Source organism: Takifugu flavidus, chromosome 5 (genome assembly GCF_003711565.1).
Source record: "Takifugu flavidus isolate HTHZ2018 chromosome 5, ASM371156v2, whole genome shotgun sequence".
Taxonomy (NCBI): Eukaryota; Metazoa; Chordata; class Actinopteri; order Tetraodontiformes; family Tetraodontidae; genus Takifugu; species Takifugu flavidus.
This window is the reverse complement of record NC_079524.1, coordinates 12390869-12410184: the sequence shown is the minus strand read 5'-3', so window position 1 is coordinate 12410184 and position 19316 is coordinate 12390869. Positions and strand designations below refer to the sequence as shown.

The following is a 19316-nucleotide window of genomic DNA, read 5'->3' as shown; positions in this document are numbered from 1 at the left end:
GAAGGCAAAAGAACGGCGTTGGCAGGGCAGGAAGTGCAGGACAGTGGCCCAGCCCCACTGCAGGTGTCACATGACGGATGGCACCCTGTGGAGTAATCAGAACAAGAAACAGAATTTTAATAAGGTTACAACACAAACGTGTTCCAGGATGTTGCATGGGCGTTAGAGTCCCAGTATGTTTGCAGACCACTTTGGATGGTTCTGCTGAAGTTTCTTGCAATCATGTTCAGAGTTTAGTGAAGATTTAACAGCAGAAGGAGCTGCAAAAAGTAGCTCATCACTGTAAAAATGTAGTTGGAGGCTCAGTAAAACATTAATTTCATCCCTATAAATGGAAACTGAGGAAATAGAACTAACTTATCGCCCTATTTACAGGAGATTATTACCACACACTCACATAAAACAGTTCACAGTATGAACTTTATATGGAAATAATGTGAGATGAAATGATCTGATAAATTTGTGTTGAGAATGTGGAAAGGCCCCGGGAGAACTGGCCGGTGGTTCCTTAAAAGGTGTTGAAAATGGAGCTACTTCTAAAGAAGAAGTACATTTGTTTCCCTTTAAGCCGAGTCTAAAAAGGTTGTTTTAACAGGACTTTCAGCCTCCCATTAAGAGTGAGCACAAATGTGCACTTTCAGTTAATATTTCATTAATTAATGCTAAAAACAAACAGGTCTCTTTCTGAAAGTGGATGCTGGTGGGTGAGAGAGAACGTTTATTATGTATATATTTGAAGGAGTGAGACGCTGGCTTTGAATATAAATTAGATGCCAGAGAGTCCACTGAACCATAAGATCAGAGTTATGAAAGAATCCCTAAAGAACTGGACCTATTTACTTTATATTCCAACATCCATCACATCAGCAGAAGTTGTTACCGAGGCAGGCGTCGTGCCAGCCGTAGTGTCCCCGGGGACAGTCGGGGACGCAGTGGTCCCCCAGGAGCCACATCTTCGGAGCTTTGCACCATAGACAGACACTGCCCACCCCCGTCTGGAGGTCCGCTGAGCAGCGCTGACAGTCGGAGCTGCACTCTGGAGGAAGAGAGAATATGTGGAAATCACTCAAAATTCTCCAAATTGAGAAAAGCTTTCAAGGCCAAAGGCAGGAACTGTAAACCAGGCTTTTTCTGGACGAGAAAGATCAACAAAGACTTAATGATAGTCTTCTGTAGAGCAAAAACATTTCTGAGAGGATTTTCAGAACGACGGCTGGAGATGATGGATTAATAACATGGTAGCATGTGAAGAATAACTAAAGACACAATTACAGGAATGTAATTTGCTTATTTCTCAGCGATAAACCCTCAAAATGGCTGTTAGAACACATATTAAATGTAATTATGTCTTCCTGAAAAGGTCAGCGCTGTTGGTTTCCTCTGACTCGTTAACTAAAACATTAACCCGTCTCTTCTCAGCCTGCAGCACCCGTCTGGCTGCTGTTATTCCTGCGATGCTATCTGGGCCCGGCTGGCACGGCGGTGGGCCTGATACTGTTATCGGGGCTGTGGAGATATCAATCTGAAAAAGCAATACAACAGGGCTCTGTTGCCCAGGTGATGGGGGTGGGGGGTTAAAGTCACATTAAGTCCTTAAAACTCCTATAAAGGTTTAAGCAGGAGAGACACTGCAGGGGTTTAAAGCAGAGTAATGTTGAGGACTGTGAGAGCAGGTTTTAAACTGCATATTAAATCAACTTCAACTGTCAGTTTTTCTCTCATATTATCTGACATAAGTGACTTCAAATCTCACCCTGAAGGAAAATCCACTTTTTCCTTCCCTCATATCTTAGAAACAAAGAATGTGATGTTGAATCAAGACAACAGGAACCGTGAAGGCCCTCTCTTTCCACACCCTGGGCCCGAATGTACAAGCTGGCACCAGAGGCTAAACTCCATCTGTTTACAGTAACTGAGCAGCGCAGCCACGCCGTGCTGCTCTGCTCTTCTGTTACCAGATCAACTGCCCCAAACAAGTCCTGCATAACAAGGCAGACTCCCCAGAGGGGCCCGACCTAGGTGTAGTCCATTAACCCCCTCCTCTGAACCTTCAGGTGGAAATACCTTCATAATTGGTCCCCAATCGGCAGGAAGTGAAGCAGCAATGCTGGATCAATGTTTACTGTTGCCAATATTTTCATCTATGGTACTGATGGGAGATTTTGATGCGGGTTCTGGGATTATTCCTGCTTCCGACGCAGACGCGCTAAAACTCGGTTTCCCTCGTGACATGTGCAGGGTTGAGTTATTCTCTCCTCCTCAGCCTGATCCAGATGAAAGGGGATGAAGAACGACTTCATATCTCCTTCACACCTTTCAGATCACATCACGATATAGCAGAAGGCCATCGAGCCGACCTCTCTGCAGGCGATCCAGCTCCCAGCACCAAACAAATGCCTCTATAGTGAGAAAACTCACCGGGGACGAGTAAAACCGAGTAAAAATAAAAAGCTATTGATTCGAGTCCTCAGAACATCAGCCAAGATGCCGCTCAAGCACATAAAAGAGCCATGGAGGGATTCTTAAGGACCAGGATTCTCCATTGGTTTGATTCATGCTGGACATCGATACATTAATACAGAGTAAAATTTGGGCCCTACTGGCTGCCAGTCAAAAGATTCCATCTCATGCATTTTAAAAGGAAAATAAACCTTCAATTCTGCCAGTCAAGTCAGAAAAAGAGGTAATCTTTAGCCTTGTAGACGAAAAAGTCCCAGTTTAAAGCTGACAAAAATGGTTGAAAAACATCAGTTGTCTCCTGACAACCAATCAGTCAGCTCCAGGGCTCCTGAGAGGCCGGAAGAGTCAATTAACCTTTGGAATTACGGCGGCGTGGGTCACCAGAGAGGTTTCCTTGTATGTCACGCAATTAAACATCAGACGTCCATAGGACGTCCATGCGGGCTTCACTTTGACCGACGTCTCGTATCTTCCTCATGCGCAGGCGAAGTCGGTGTTTGATCCGTCAACAGAGGGAATATTTACACAAGAAATTGGAAATGACGTCAGTGAGCTGATATTCCAGGAACAGCGCTAATTCAGTCTATATTGAGATGGAGTGCAGACAAGAATGTGGTCAATCATCTGTCTGGCTGATAAACTCGTGGCAAGAGTGAACACCGCCGAAGGTAAATAATAACAGGAGGTGCAGACGGAGGCCGAGCACAATAGAAAGACCGAAACAAAAAGAGGAACCCAGCCCCGGTGAGCGCCATTGTCTGAGAGGTCATGTGACAGTGGAGGCAGATGGATAGCAGCCACCGCTCCTTCTCCCTCGGCATCCTTGAGCATCAAAGTTGACTTTGTAATGAATTAGAATGTATATGGTTATAGTTAGAGAATAAAACCCTCATCGTTTATGTGTGCGTACATGAATACTGAGGACCAAAAATGCATTGCTCCAGCAAAGGGAGGACAGTTTGGGGAAGTGGAAACATTTTGGCTGGTCGTCACAACCTGAAAGAGTTGTTTGATGGTTCAGATGGATCCAGTGTTTGACTTGTGTTGAGGTTCAGGTTCCATAATGATCGGGGTTAAACGTTTAGTTAGGATGGGTAGGTTTTGGTTATGGGGTGAGGAATGTATTAATTCAATGAAAGACCTCACAAGGGTAGCAGTACGAGGATGTGTGTGTGGGCAGCCAGCTGAAATGATGACCACATTTATTTCTGCGGCCTTGACATACCACCGGATATCTTTTAGTAACTAAAGTTTTTGTGTGTGCGCGCACGCGCGCGTGTGTGTGTGTGCAGAAATGTAGTTGCTGTTTCACATTTTAAACAGTGCAGTGCATCAGAAACCCTAATTAAAAGTAAATGCATCTATCTCGCTGGTTTCCCACAATGTAAATAAACCTGTTTTCTAATCAGCAGTTGTCAGACCTGAGAGGTAAACTAAACGAGGAACTTTCCAACCCAGCATTATTTAGAAGGTCACACACACTGCAATCATCTGTGTCCCATAGCCGAGCAGCTTTTTGCTATTCGTTAAGCTGTGATTGGTGTTAATGCAGGTCAACACTTTTTGCCTTCGCTTCACAGCTTTTTAAAAATATCAATCCTGAATATTTCACTGCATGTAGACACAGATGCGTACATAATTTACCAGAAGGTATCAATTGAAGAACTACAGAATATCTGCTGCACAGACTGGCTTGCTACACATGTTTTATTTGAAAAATGTTGACTTTTGAAGCAAACAGCTATAATTAAAATTAAATCTGGGTTATTTCAGACCGTCCCTAAAACTGCAAAGGATGGTTCCCATTTCTCATGAATAATGCAGTTTATTTGGGCTACAGAGTGGAATTTGTGTCCTTTAATGTTAGCAGGCAGAGTAAGGCACTCGTGCAGCAACATTCGGGGGTTGAGTTCCCTCTGGGGCCACTCAAGCTTAAAGTACCAACACTTGTAGTTTTGATGAAAGGGGAATGTGCACAACACTGCCTGCCCACGTGCACGCACGGACGTACGGGCCGACTTACTCAGACACTCTCCGGTGGCCGTGTGCAAGAAACGCCCGTCCTGGCAGGTTGTCCTGCAGTAGCCATCCCGTAGAGACGCTAGCGAGGGGCAAGAGACGCAGCCCGCCTGGGAGGGGCCGCTGCAGGTCAGGCAGGATGGATGGCATGCTGGGGGGTTGACAACAGACAAGGATCAAACTCAGTGTCTCAGTGTTTTAGCTTTGCTGTATTTTGACTTGTTTTGTCTGATCCAAATATGCTGTTAATCTCGTTAATGGAGGCTGTTTTTACACCTGGTAGTTAGAAAATTTGCCTACTGGCTAACAATGACACATTTACGGTCACACTGATTAAAACACCACATCCCAGAAGGATCCACAGACTCCAGAACACCCCCCCCCCCCCCTTAACTTCAGAGAGTTTCAGACAGTAAATTATCCAGGTACAAGATGGAGAAGCACGGCCGAGTCTGTGCTGGTGTCTCCTAGGAGCGCTCTCACAGTGTGACTGCTTCTAAACAACGCTAACGACGTGATTAATTAACCTGCATCTTATTGCCTGCAATACGTCCAGCTTCCAACAAGTCCTAGACTAATGAGATATCATCTGGACCTGTGTTTAACCAGCTATTACCATCCTGCATATCCCTATAGATTTGTCTTGCTCTCCTCCGGCTCTGAGCATAATTATCTTTGTTTTTCTTGACTAGATAATGAACAACTCACCTCTTCCACCCTTTGGCTTTAGGACGGGAGCTGGCACAAATACACAATAACAGTGTTCATAAAAACACGTAATGCCGCTCTGAAGACCCTTAAAAGCTCAGCTGATAAAGATTCTTTGCAGCACGAGCCAGAAATTCACATAACGAAGTCGTTTGATTTATTGCCTTTATAAAAGACTATTGATTCATGAGGCATTAACTGCGTCTTATGTGTCATTGCCGAGCATAGAAACCTCATCAGTGGCACCATTCTGCAGCAAGAGTTCGTCTCCTTAAGACAGGAATACAATAGTTCTCCAGGGTGTGTGAGTAGTATCTAATGAACCAATCCACGCCAAAGGCCAGGTAAGCTAACGGAGCCCATTTGTTTTGGGGCCCCAGTGTGAAACGCGAGCCACGACCCGCATCCGTCTGTGTCCATGACTTCAATCTTTCAACTCAGCAGTTAGAGGAATCATTAATGTGATTCTCATTGGATTTGTTTATTTTGTCGGAATCAAGACAAACGATAGAACTCGCTGCCGATCCAGTAGAACCTGACCTGGTAGGATGAATGGAAAAAAAAGAACAAATTGATTTTCATTAATCAGATGAACTACACGGGGGTGGGTTAGACGGACACTAATGGGCCACTAATCTCAGCGGAAGCACAGATTTATGACACTGTGGCGCTGCGTCGCGGCAGAAACAATCTGACCTTGATGTCAGCGTGAAAAAGATACGCTGTTTAACAGAGTCAATCAATATCTGCTGTAAATAGTTCTGTAGAATAGCTGTTTTATGTAACCTCCTGGCTTTTATCGTGCCTATAATTCAGCAGCGGCGTTCTTTTGTTTGTTTGTTTTTTTGGGGGGTGTCCTCTCACCTTGGCACCGGTTGTCCTGGACGAAGAATCCCAGTGGGCAGCCCGGGAGGCAGCGGCCTTCGTGCAGGCTGGATGGGGACGGGCAGGAAGTGCAGTTGTCTGCAGACGGTCCAGTGCAGTGCCAGCAGGAGGGATGACACTCTAGAAAGGACACAGGAACTGTTACACAAGCTAATGCAGAAAAGACGCCCCCCCCCCCATCACTACCACCACTGCCACTGTTATTTTGTCAGATACAACCTTGACTGTGCCCCAGTACTTTCTAAACATTTCAGAAAACTTTATCAAGAAAAACAAATAGCAACTTTAGTAGAACTCAAATGTGAATGGAGGATTAATCCCCCTGCATGTATGTACTGAGCTGTGCTGAAGCAGCACTGCGGCGCCGATGCATTCAAACTGAAGGTCAGAACAACAATATGCAGAGAAACCAGGCTGGAACTGAGGCCAGCAGACTTCACGTATATAAGACGGCATCATCCAGGCAGAGTAACCATGCGGACGCCCTCAGCCTCCTGCTGCCCAGAGACGCAACCTTTCTGCTGGCTCACGTCCGCTTTGGCAGCACAAAGACAAATAGCCCGGGCAGAACTGCTGAGTTTGGACCAAAGCCAGGCGGCAAACCCAGCAGCTGCTGCTGGAGGTGAGACAAAAGTGCAGTCATCGAGAGGCCAGGAGCATGAGGATTACTCCTCCCTGGATGCTATAAGCAGCTGCCCAGCTCAGTCTGCACAGGCAGCCTGGCGTTGAGTGTCCCTCACAATCATTCTGATGGGATTCATCCATGCAAACATCCACACAGACATTAAGTATGTGCCCCTCTAAGTAATAAGTGGAGAGAAAGACAGGCAGCCTCTCTCTAACTGGGGGGTCTCATTCGATGGGCATCGATTCCAGAAAGTCCAAATCCATGTGTGGGAGCGCTGCAGACACTCGGAGAATCTGATTCATGGGGTTGTTCAGCGCTGATGGGGTTATAACTCCGACCCGGACGCACCGATGCTCCTGGGGGTGATCGGTACGACCAGAGTTGTCGTCCACACAGCAGAACCTCGAGTGAAGGGCTGTATCTCAGTCCTCTGGAGGCTGCTGCTCATCCCTCACCAGCAGCTCATCCACATCCCCCAGAGGCCATTTTGAGGCCCATCAAGAAGAAAAGAGACGTTTTTCCTGTTTGACTGTTGCTACGGATCAGACTGTTGGACTGTGCAAAGACAGTTCAGAGGCCAACACGTCTCATTATGGAGGACCTGAGCCTGTCAAATGTTATTTCGGTCTCCAACCTCCACCTCTGATCTGTCAGTAAGGAGGAAACCCGCTTTAATTATCATTTTTGAAGCATTTAAGTTGCTAATTTATTAGAGCGGTTGTTCAAGTAGTTTCATCCAGATACATGGAGAATTATTTAATTAAAGGCAGCTGCTAGGAACGGTCAACACATTTAATATTAAATATGTGTAATTACAACTTTATACAACTAAAACATTTACATCCAGGAACAAAAGGATTCCCTCCGAGCTGCAACGCCACCAAGTTTTGCTGCCACTTTTAGGCAGTTAGCTTCCATTTGTTTTTGGTAGCTGCAACTATCATATATCATCATTCGCCCCGTCGCCGATGACAACAAAGATCATTATGAGAAAACGACCAATTTCTTCCACGCTCCAGCGACTCTGACTGGGCCACCCGACTAGTCCAATAACAGGCATCACGCTAAATCAGAGCGTCTGGCGAGGATCACACACACACACACACACACACACACACACACACACCAGACACACACACAAGTGAGATGTTGATACATAACTGAGACACGGGCAATTTTGATCAGAAATAGAAGCTAGACACCACAGACTGACTTTATATGACAAAGTCAGACTATAACTGTGGCACTTTGGAACACTTGCATCTTTGTTTAACAATCCAGATCATCTCGTATTCAAGCAACAGCTGCCACGCGCGTGCGTGCGTGTGTGTGTGCATGTGTGCGTGTTCATCCTCCCTCTACCTGTCAGTGTGAAACCTCCCACCCACCAATGTTCTCTGAGAGAAGCCACAACCTGGAATTTGCCCTCAGACATCCGCTAGCCTGTCAGCATCACCGGAGTGCATGCAGGACACATTAGGCGCATGAGCATATGTGTCCACAAGTGTGTCAGCCTGTCAGGTTCCTGCTCCAGAAGGGAAGTTTTTGTTGTGCTCATTAGTCCAGATGCATTTTTTTTACGTACGCGTGGACAGAACAAGGGAACAAACAATAATCCTGCCATGCAGTTTTAATTTTTACTCAGTTTAACAATTAACAATGTTTTAATCAGAAACCTCTGAAACTGGGTCTAGATTTTAGAAGTTGTGTTGCAACAGACACTCCCGGGAAGGAGATGAATTGATTAATGCAGACACCTCTGTGATTTCATACTCTGCTTTCATAGATTCACTCAACAAGCTACAATCCTCGCACAGTGAAGCTGCTACAGCCATCACTCATCCGCATTACAGCTGAGCTCTATTTTTTTTCCTTTGGGCTTTATAACTATTTTCTCATGAATACATGTTGCGCAACCCAAGGATCTCTAACTGGAACATAAACCCAGCGCAGCCTCTGTATTGGGTCCGTGTCCCCTGTGATCTTAGAGATAAATGGGTGTTAGAGGACACGCTAAATGCAACCGCGACTCATTGATTTGTAATTGTTTCTTCTAGGATGATTAAGGGAATCCAATAGTGCTGACAACATTTCAATTCAAGGCCCTGGTGCTCAAAACAACCCGGATATCAAAGGAAAACCCTATAACAGAAAAATAATAACAGCGGGGTTGCAAGGCCCCAACCATGGTAAACTCCCGGGAGAGTCCGTCAATTGAAACGATCAGTAGCAACAACCGTTGGGGGGGAATGGGGGGGAATGGGGGGGGGGGGGGGCAGCGAGGACACATCACGTCATCACAGGAAAGACCAGCTCAAGGAGGAGAATGTTACCTCTAACTTCTACTGTTTAAAAGAAAAAGGATCATGCTTCTTGGCTGGCGCAAAAATGAAACCATAGAAACCATAAATAAACATAGAAACACATTGACAATATTTAACAAACCCATTTTTCTATCAAACTTGCAGGTGTGAGTCAGAATAAAGTTTGAATCAAACTTCCACTTTTTGACTCTTCCAAACATCTGTGGTAACCAACTGGCCTACAGGGGATATTAATAATCAGGCTGCAGTGTTAAAGCAGCATCCTTTATCTACAGTACATCTGCTTATCTGGGTCCAGGTCAGGAGGGCCACAGTTTCTACAGAGAAGCTCAGACTCGCTTCAGAACTGAGCTCCTGTGGGAGAACATCAAGGTGCTCCAGAGCTAAAAGGACCCTCCAGCTGGGACGTCTCCCACCCGGAGAAACTCCTCCATAGGAGGAAGGTGGAGGGGGGAATGTCTCACCGCCCTCAGATGGTGATAAAAATAGTAGCTTTTAATTTTACTGGCAGGAAATAAGGGTAGAAGGACACTGGACACGGTGCGTTAAAAGTAAATGAACTCATTTCAGCCTTTTATTTCCCTTCTCCTCCCTCTGTTTCATTAAAAGACAAGGACCATCCAGACCCCGGTGGTCTGTTTGTGTGTGTGGTGGGAAATAATTACTCTGGTTTTACAGACTAACCCACAGAACCTTAAACGCACCTCAGAAATGAAGTCATTACATGCACAATTTCACACAAGAACAGGGTAATCAGGTGTCATCTGCAAGCAGAACCCCAGAATTTTAAATATCCCAAACATGTTTTCTTTGTCAGAGTAAAATGTAGTGATGATTGAAATCCCCGTTCCTTAGTTGAAGGCTGTTCAAGCAAAGGAAAACACCAAAAACAGGCTTTGGCACTGACCTCGGCACGTCTGCCTGTCATCCAGGTGTTTGTGTGCAGGACACACAGCCGTGCACACGCCGTGCTGCAGTTGACCGGACTGGGGCAACACCACTTCCTCTGGTTTGAGACACTGGAGGCAGTCTGAGGCCAGCGGCCCCACACAGGACCGACAGGAGGGATGACAGTCTGGAAGGGGGGCAACAAGGGTCAAAAGGGCAGATTCTCTACAACTGTTTTAAAAATGAATGAATGATTAGAGGTGGAGGGTTTCTTACTTTGGCAAGTCTGGTCCTGCGAGTAGAGCCCCTCCCCACATGTCTCCACACACTGACCCTGGTGGAGGAGGAGCCGACCAGGACAGGAGGTGCACTGGGATACTGCGGGACCCCAGCACGAGGCGCAGGAGCTGTGGCAGGCTGGGGGGGAGGGAAACGGGAGAACTGAGCCAGCCGACCTTCAGCCTTTCACCCAAGGCAATTCAAATATTGGGCCTACCTCGGCATCGGCTGTAGGTGTCCAGAAAATGATGACTTGGGCAGTGGGAAACGCACTTCCCATGATGCAAGGCGGCCCCTGGCACGCAGCTTGTGCACCCGGGGTTGTCAGGGAAACAGGAGGCACAAGAAGAATCACAGGCTGTGGAGCACAGCGTGTAAGCGTTAATGACACGCAGTCAAAATGATTAAACACAAGAGGCTCAATTAAAAAAGTCAGCAAGTAAAGTTCCTGCTAGCGATAAACACTTTAGCTGGATTAAAACTTTACAATATTTCAACGCAGAAACAAGTAAAGACTCTGTGTGTGTGTGTGTGTGTGTGTGTGTGTGTGTGTGTGTGTGTGTGTGTGTGTGTGTGTGTGTGTGTGTGTTCCACATTGACATGATCTTTGCCTCCATCTAAATAGAGGCTAAAGTCAGTAAAAGGGGTTCCTCCGGCGGGCTGAAGGGCTCTGAAAGAGAAAATCCATCAACTCAGCTTTAACTCAACAAGCCCTCAGGTAAGAACGCAGGAAGTTAAAGATCCTTCAGCTCTGCAGACATTTCAGGGTGGATAGCTCAAACCGGCAGGTTCTAATGGGTTCGACCTTCCTCTGTAAAGTCGTCCGTTTTAAAGAGGGGAGTGTTTGATTGCCTGAGCCCCTCCGCCCACCCACAGGTGATATTAAGCAAAAAAAGACGTTAACAATGTGCTGCTACATTCACCATTACCCGGGGGGAGGGGGGTCTAATCAGGCTCCTCTTCATCTTACTGCTCAAAAATAGAAACATCCATATTCATGGAGGATCTCTTTATTCAAACAGACTCTGCATGCTTATTAGTGGGGGAAAGGAGGGCTAATTATTGAGTATTTCATTGTTTGTTTGCTAAATTTGCTACTGTTGACATCCTGTTGTGGCGCACCAAGGGGGAGGGTCCAGGGGGACACTGCCAAAATGGGCTCCAGCAAACCTTCACCTCAAACATTGAACCTCTTATGTCTCCAGAGGGGGCCTGCTGGCCCCTGTTGGTGTCTGCACATCCTCAGACAGCCACTTTATCAAGACACTCAATGCATTATGTATACGTTAAAAATAGGAAGAACAGGATGCTTAAAGTAAAGAGCTAGCCAGCTAAAGTCAAAGGCCAAAGTGGGAAAGCAAAGTTTCTTTACCATAGCAGACTCCGTCCTGACTGTAGAAACCCCCGCCACACTCGGCGATGCAGCCACCACTTCTGAGCAGAGCGGTGGGGTCTGAGCACGACACACACTCCTGCTGGCCTGGCCCACGGCACTCCGAGCACGACTCGTGGCAGCCTGGGAAAAAGGAGAAAGAACCAGGTTCACTGTCTGCGTTCTGTTTATATACAGCATAAATAAACCTCTTCATCCAAGACCCAGATTTCCAGGAATTGTTTCCTCTCTGCGTGTACACTTTTTCATGGGGCAACTGGCTGAAAAACAGCTATTTTCAAATCATCTGTGCTCACATTCGCATTAAAAACTCAACAGCTAAGTGGGCTCCATGATCAAATGAGATGTTTGGCCCTGGTTACTCTCAGAATGAATGTTGTACTTTACTCTGAATTCAGCTTCCTACACATCACACCAGCTGTGTGCCTCTTATTTATCACTTATTTTCTTGTTCGAATCGAACCCACGGCAGTCTTCCTGATCACTGTAATATCTAATTTCTCTGACCACCTAGTAACACAATGCATGTTATTGGTTTAATTAATAAACACACAATTCCCATTCCAGCCACAAAGCCTTCACATTCAGCAAGGTTGTGGGTTTAATTTCCCTTGTTACCGAACTATTTTTGTTCAGATCCTCGGCCATAATTAACTTCCCTTATTGATAAAAATGTTGTTTGTTCTGCTGCTTGATGATTCTCGAGCCAAGATCCTGATGTTTTTATTCCACACATGCTGAGTTTGAGCGTTCCATGGGGCTCTCGGGAGCTTACACAGAAGGTCAGGACAAACACGGCCCGACTGAGGTACGATCCAAGTTTAAGATCATTGCGATCGTGAAAAATGGTGCAGAATTCAGGAATCTGGTGGCTTCCATGCAGAAAGAGCAGAGATTTTCCTGAACAGATCATCCCCCACGGTAACCGTTTAGACTTTCACTGCCCACGAAGCACTTTTATTTTTGTTAGAAACTCGGCTTTAACTCAGCATTTACAAAGCACTCTGCATTGTCGTCGCAATAATTTGCCTATTACGCAACAATAGTTATGATCGCTGGAAACAAAAGGGGGGCAAAAAAACCAAATCAACAGTTTTTCCATCCAGTTAATAACAGCCTTTCAATCATAACCTTTCTTCTCGCTTCACATTCAGTGTAAAATGCTGCTCGTCAACATTCTAACGACTGATTGATGAACTGCCTGATGCAGGTATGAGGTCGTCCATGCTGCAGCACCATGAAATCAGTTATAACGTTGTAATTCCAAAGAGAACAGCGAGATTCCCTCTGAAGACCTTCCGGAGTCAGCCCGGGTTTAGGATTTGACAGCCACTTCCTCTCTGAGAGGAGTCTCGGGGCCGTCTCTTGAGGTGCTTTTGTTTTGGTGACAGACGGGTTCTAATACTGTAATCTGAGAGTCAAAGTTCTCCCGACGCCTGCAGCTTGTTCAACACGCAGCTGCTCTGACTCATACCAGAATTCAAGCTTTAATTTAGGGAAATCCACTCATTAATTTCACTCTTCCATGTCTGGTTTGCATTTTTAAACGGATGCTCTCTCTCTCTCAAGTTTCCTCTGTTTATTCCTTGCTTCTCTCTCTGTCTTTAATTATCTCTTTAAACAGTCCTCTCCTCCTTCCTCCAGGTCAATAAGGCATCTGCCATTTTACCACCTACGCATGCATGAGTCTACGGAGTCGGCAGATGATGAATTATCGGCCAAATTGCTGTGATTTTTTAGCACAACTCAAACCATATCTGTAGCATAAAGACTTTGATGGGATGTGTTGAGGATGAGGAGCAGAACAGAGCGATCAAAGTGTCTGATGCTTGTCCTCAGGTGTTATTGAGATGATTAGCTCTGTTCCTGTCAGGTTCCCGGGGTCAGAAAATGTAACCTTGCCAGATGTAAACCTCTTCTAGAGCCTCATTCTGCTGCAGTGTCGTCGTATGGTTTAGGCGTTGAGCTCTAATCATCACTCTATGTGCTCGGTAGAACCAGTGTTACTGGGAGGGGGAGGCACACTCCATTAGTGTCGCAGTGCACAGGCGCTCACACACCTCCAGTAAAAAGAACCGTGATGGGATGAGAGGTCTGGCAATTAAACTAATCAGCGAGAAAGCAGCTTTGTGAAGTGGGAGCAAATAAAATGAAATGGGAGGATTTGGAGATCCATCATTAAAGCTGAACTGGAGACAGGTCCATTTGAATGTTTACCTCCTGTTTCTAACCTGCTCGCTGAGGGTGGGAACAAAAGGCCTTTTTATCCTGTCTGAGAAGCCGTAATCTGAAACCAGTATAGGCACGAAGCAGCCAACAGCTCAACCCCGTTGCTCCATTCAGCCTGGAAACACCGTCAAGACAGAACAAGGTTTGATCTCTGTGGTGAAGAGCAACACGCAATGGACTGGAAGGTCTTTTTGCAGTGATTTCAGAGTCAGTTAATTTGTGCTGTTGTTGCAAAGCTGAGGGGGAATACAAAAAGTCAAATTCAGGCAACAGCAGTCCACCTCTCCTCCTGCTAGGACCTCATGGAGCTTTTAAAATAGATGGAGCAGGAGTGTGAATGAATACAGTGATAAACTCTGACTTTAAAGATGTTTTTCTGATGGACAAGTGCAGCAGGAGGAGACAGTAGTAGGAGGAGGCTGGAGATTTGTGGCAGATACATACAAAATCCTCCCCAAGAGTGTCTGGGCTGCACTCATCTGTGTCTGTGTAGATTCTCAATCATCCAGGTCATCGTTATCCAAGTCTACTTACACCTAAAGGAGAGCGGGCACTCCTTCGAGGACAGCCAAGTACGGATACTGGCCAGAGAAGACCGCTGGTTTGAGAGGGCTGTCAAGGAAGCTATACATGTCAAATTGGAAAAACCATCCTTAAACAGAGGCGGTGGGCTGAGGCACTTCCTATCACCCACGTACAATGCAGTCCTCCACTCCTTCCAACAATAAACCAAACGTTCACACCATTGCAGGAGACCTGGTGACTCACCACCATGTGAGCCAGCAGACAAAGGGGAGACACCTCAACCGAAACTAGGTGAACGACCCTACCAAAGACTCTCAGGTGACCACTCAGATCACATGCCAATGGTCCACAGGGGCTATATTTTCAAGCTCGGTCCCCAGCGAGTTCAGAACTGAAGAAGCCTTCTGGATAGAAGGCGAAATGTCTTCAAAAGAAGAAACACAGTCCAGTTGACAGAGAAAACTACCTTGGATCCACTCATCTTTGCACATGTTCTTTTCCAGTCATTTCAGGCATGTCTGATGGCGTAATAGATGCTGCATGAGTGCCAAAATTGCGACGTCTGGGTGCAACTAGTGCCACTCATCTGAATTGCGCTCATCTTGGAAAACAATTTTTAAACGCCCGTTGAACAATTCCCATAAAAGAGGATGATTTACTACAGACTGAAAAAAGAAAATCAAAACAGAATCCAAATCACAGCAGGGCAAATGGCTTTTTGCGCCATCACTACCATAAATAAAATCATTTTATGGGAATATTTTATCTAATTTCTCATATTGGGGATGGTGGTGGTGGTGGGGAGGGGGGTCTGTCCTGGGCAGAATAAACACAGTACTGTGCTTTACAATTCATCAGTATCGTGGGTTGTCCAACTTAAAGCAGACAACACGCTGGACTGTTGGTGGTCGAAACACAAATGCGACTTTCTTCACTGTACCCTTGAACCTTGCACACACCTACTGTATGTGACTCACAAGCTGGAGCGCTAACACCTGGGAGGAGGTCTACAGAGAGGCTCTGGGTGGTCCTGGTCCTCTGCCAAGAAATGTAGCAATCAGCCATTAATGTCTCCAAACACCTTTGCAACACGTCTCCTTGCCTCCATCCCTCCCTCATTCCTTTCTTCTTTGTGCCTACGAGTTCATTTGCAGGCTAAACACACTGTAGCAACATAAGCGCCGACTGATTTAAGGCGACTGTGAGTCCCAGTTTACCCCCATCGAAGCTTGTTGGAGGTTAGCAGAGCCACTCTGCTGTTGCTGTGAATCAGACACCCAGATGATCTATCGAGAACGACAGAGTAAGGAGAGCGGTACTCTATGCCGCCGGAAACAGGAAGACGGCACAACTGTTGCGTGCTGACTGGCTGCAGTACTAGAAGTGAACAGATGCTGGATTAACCCTGGAGAGAGAGGTGACAAAAGATGCTGCTGTTCTGTGAGAGCAGGACAGATGCAGCCTGCGTGGTTACAGCAGGGGGTTCACAGTATGAAACAACGTCGGCTGCTGCTGAGAGCTAAGGAGCTGCGCCGGGAGGTCTGAAACTCTCGCCTGCTTGACAATATTCATTAAGGTGTGAAATTGAGCTGCAGGAATGGGCTGTAATCACAGTGTGGCTACTTCCTGCCCCCTCATCCGCCCACCGCTTTCTTTCTATTTCCACCCATTATCCCCAGGAGTCGCAGCAGGTCTTTCCCAGTCGATGGAGGCGCACGGCCAAACCCATCAGAGAAAACTTCCCTGCATTAGCATGCCTCTGGGCTTTAGCTCATAGTTTTATTTATTGGCCCGGCAGAGTTGAGCGATAAATCAGTCAAGTGTGGAGGAAAATAAAAGAATTCGCTGGAAGATCAAAACCCAGGACTGTCTTTCGAGGATGCGTCAGGATTTCTTTGCGATGCATCTCCTCCGCCTCGCTGAGTATCCTGGATTGATAATGCGGTGAGATATTCAAATCCATCATGTAGAGGAAAATAAACATGGCTCAAAAACAGCTACCTTGGAAAGGAATCTTAATCTGTTCATTAACTGGTTGCTCCTAGGGAATACCGCCTAACAAACCCAGCAGATCACTGTAAAAACTGGCAGCTACCATTGATATTCTGATGAAGGTCTTTAGAGGAAGCTAGAGGAAATCTAAATTTTGTGAATCAAAAATATCAACTTTTCTCTGTTGTGCACGTCGTATCTGGTGATACTCACGGCGACAGTGTGTGTGGTTGGCCTGGTAGGAGCCGGGAGGGCAGGACGCCAGACACTGGCTGCCGTCAGGGCCCAGCAGGGGCTGATGGGAGCCACAGGACTGGCAGTCCAATCTGCTAGAACAGGTGGCACAGGATGACTGGCAGGCTGCAGGATGAGCAAGAGAAGGGAGGGAGAGATGCTGACAGTCAGTCGTTTGAAATATTAATTTCCGTCCCCGTATCTCGGCTTTTTTTATGGTTACACGACAGCTTGTCATAACTTCACTGGTTCGTTGCAGGAGCACATTCGTATTCACACTGGGGTTTTTTTTCAACCTCCAGTTGTGCTGACTGGGATGTTTTTCTCGACTGCAGAGGAAGTATCACAGGCTGCAACTACCTTCCATAAACTTCCTGAGGCTGGAATCAAGCACAGGTTAATTTAGTTCTAACATTCCCTGGAGACAACCATATGATTGGGATTAACATGTTTGAAGAACATCCAGCAATCACACATCTTTTACTTAATGCTGCTCCTTATACAAGGAAAGAGTTTGTGAGGACGAGCCGTGTTTTCTGCTGATCAAACACCATCTCAGGCTTGCAAGGTAGCAGCTGTAAATAAAATTAAAGAATGGCATCGCTTTTAATCTTTATCGCCACCATCAATTCAGAGCTGTGTATTTTAGGGCTGGTTCAGCCTATTCAAATTGGGATTTTAGCTAGTATGTGCTATTAGTGACAAAACACACATCAGGCTGTGCAGAATCACCTTTAGCAGCAAAGGAAGCAACCTTTTCTTTTATTTCAAAAAAGAAGTTCAGGTTTGCAAAATTCAGCACACAAGCTAAAACACTGAGCTAATGCATGATGTTAACTCTATGCTTACAACCTACAAACAAACATTGATCATCACACATAACGCTGCAAGGGTGGAGGGCACTGATCGATGCTGGTTCTTCGATGTGAATGACAATGCAAATTGAAATAGCCACATTAACACCTACAGAGGGCACCTACAGGGTATAAACAACCTGATTCAGATTAAGATTCAGATTACCCCATCCTGGAAATGCCAGCCACTGATGTTAGCATCTGGGCTTCAAAGCTGAGACTTTTACCGGTGCCTGACAACACGGCAACGTGGTGAGGTTTGGGGTTTGGAGCTGCGTGTACAGTTGTGGGAAGGAAATATGACCGACATCGTTTAGGTCCGTTTGATTGTGGAATTTCAAGCAATAAAAGCGGTAAGATTAAAGCTGTGAGAGGTCAACACTGAAGGATGAGTCGGATACAAAAAGACCTTCAGACACCTACAAGCACTCCCTCATTTTAAAGCACCCTCCTACCTGCACAGACGTGGCCGTCGGCGAAGTACCCAGCTGGACAGACAGACAGACAGCGGCCAAAATGAAGAAAGGCTTTTTGGTCCCTGCAGCGCTCGCAGCGATCCGGACTCCCCAGACAGGACAGGCAGTCCTCATGGCACCGGACTGGAAACACACATTTTCATTCAGTTGTTGTAAAGTAAATAAGAGAAATCCATCTATTTAGACAGTAAATTCAGGCGGGCGGGAGGAACTAAACCCAGAATCTTTCCTCTGTCCACTGTGTTTAACACAAAATGTGATATGACAGAACCTGACAGGATAGTTGAATAAGAAAACACGTGCGCTGAAGCAGAATATTACAATGTTTGGGACTCCAATGCACTAAAGTGCTGCTCGTAAAGACTTATGGATCCGATTATTGACCGTGAAAAAATGCAGTTAACAGTGTTGAAGAAAAGGCTAAAGCCTTTAAAATGAGAGACTTCAAATGGGTAGAAGGAAGATTGGATTGAGAGAAAATAGAGGCGAGCCTTCATCCTTATTGGCAAATAAACAAGACAGTGTTCCAAATAGCTCAATCGCTCTTTCTGCCTCTGGAGGTTCTCTTTATCTGCCTTCATGTCTGTTTCCTTCCTTCATCCATATTCCGTCCACCTCTGCTTCTTAAACTTTCACTCACAATCTCTTCGTTTCTCCCCTGACATGAGAAAGAACGAAGATTCGGCTTCTGATCGGCTAATGAGCTGATGGAACGTCGGAACATCAGTCGAGTCTTTATCTCCAGGTCCCGCTGAAGAATCTCACTCTTGCTAGGCGTCTATCCTCTCATCTCAGACAGAGGAAATAAATGAGAAGCTTTCATTTCAAAGCTCCCACCTGAGACCGCAGTGGTGACGCCAAGCTGCCACACGGGCTCAGCCAACAGGCGCTCCTGTAGGAGCTGTTGTTTACACTCTCTTTGCACTCGCCGCACTTTACTGTTTTCATGAGAACAGCGAGTCCCTGAAGCACAAAATTAAAAGCTGCTGTTGTGATTAAGAGCCAAAATAAAACAGATTAACTGCACAGTTCACCAAGTCGGTGAGAAACTTATAACAGGCGGTTTTTAAAGCTGTGTATATATATTCGGCCTCTGCTAATTTGGGTATTAGCTTGACCTCCAAACGACACTGGCTCTGCGCCACAGTCGCCTGAAGATGCACCAGTTCACCGTTTGCCACAAACATTTACCAGCAGCTGGCAGTTGACTTATGCTAATTTCCAGCTCTGACTCCAGCTGTGACAGCAGAGCTCCATCTGGGAAATTTACCAAAAAAGTCCACGGCCAACTCTCCGACCACGCAGCTTTTTGTTTGTGAAAAGAAAATCCTCAAAAAGGACGGAAACGTTAGAAATGATCTACTCGTTGAAGATGTTAAAGACTCGCAGCATTTGTATAATTAAAGCCGGGCGTAAAACATG

The 19316-nt window shown here is 46.0% G+C and overlaps 1 protein-coding gene across 1 annotated transcript in view; it reads right to left on the bottom strand.

Moving 5' to 3' along the window:
• The window catches only part of fras1 (Fraser extracellular matrix complex subunit 1), a 107126-nt gene that overhangs the window by 43127 nt on the left and 44683 nt on the right, over positions 1–19316 (bottom strand). Inside the window, exons 12-21 of the mRNA XM_057032136.1 lie at positions 17874–18017; positions 16544–16690; positions 11564–11707; positions 10409–10549; positions 10189–10329; positions 9932–10099; positions 6052–6192; positions 4484–4630; positions 881–1036; positions 1–85 (exon numbers count right to left, since the gene is read on the bottom strand). The exon at positions 1–85 is cut by the window's left edge and continues 62 nt beyond it. Of these exons, the coding sequence (XP_056888116.1) occupies positions 1–85; positions 881–1036; positions 4484–4630; positions 6052–6192; positions 9932–10099; positions 10189–10329; positions 10409–10549; positions 11564–11707; positions 16544–16690; positions 17874–18017 (1414 nt within the window). The remainder of the gene's footprint in view (positions 86–880; positions 1037–4483; positions 4631–6051; positions 6193–9931; positions 10100–10188; positions 10330–10408; positions 10550–11563; positions 11708–16543; positions 16691–17873; positions 18018–19316) is intronic.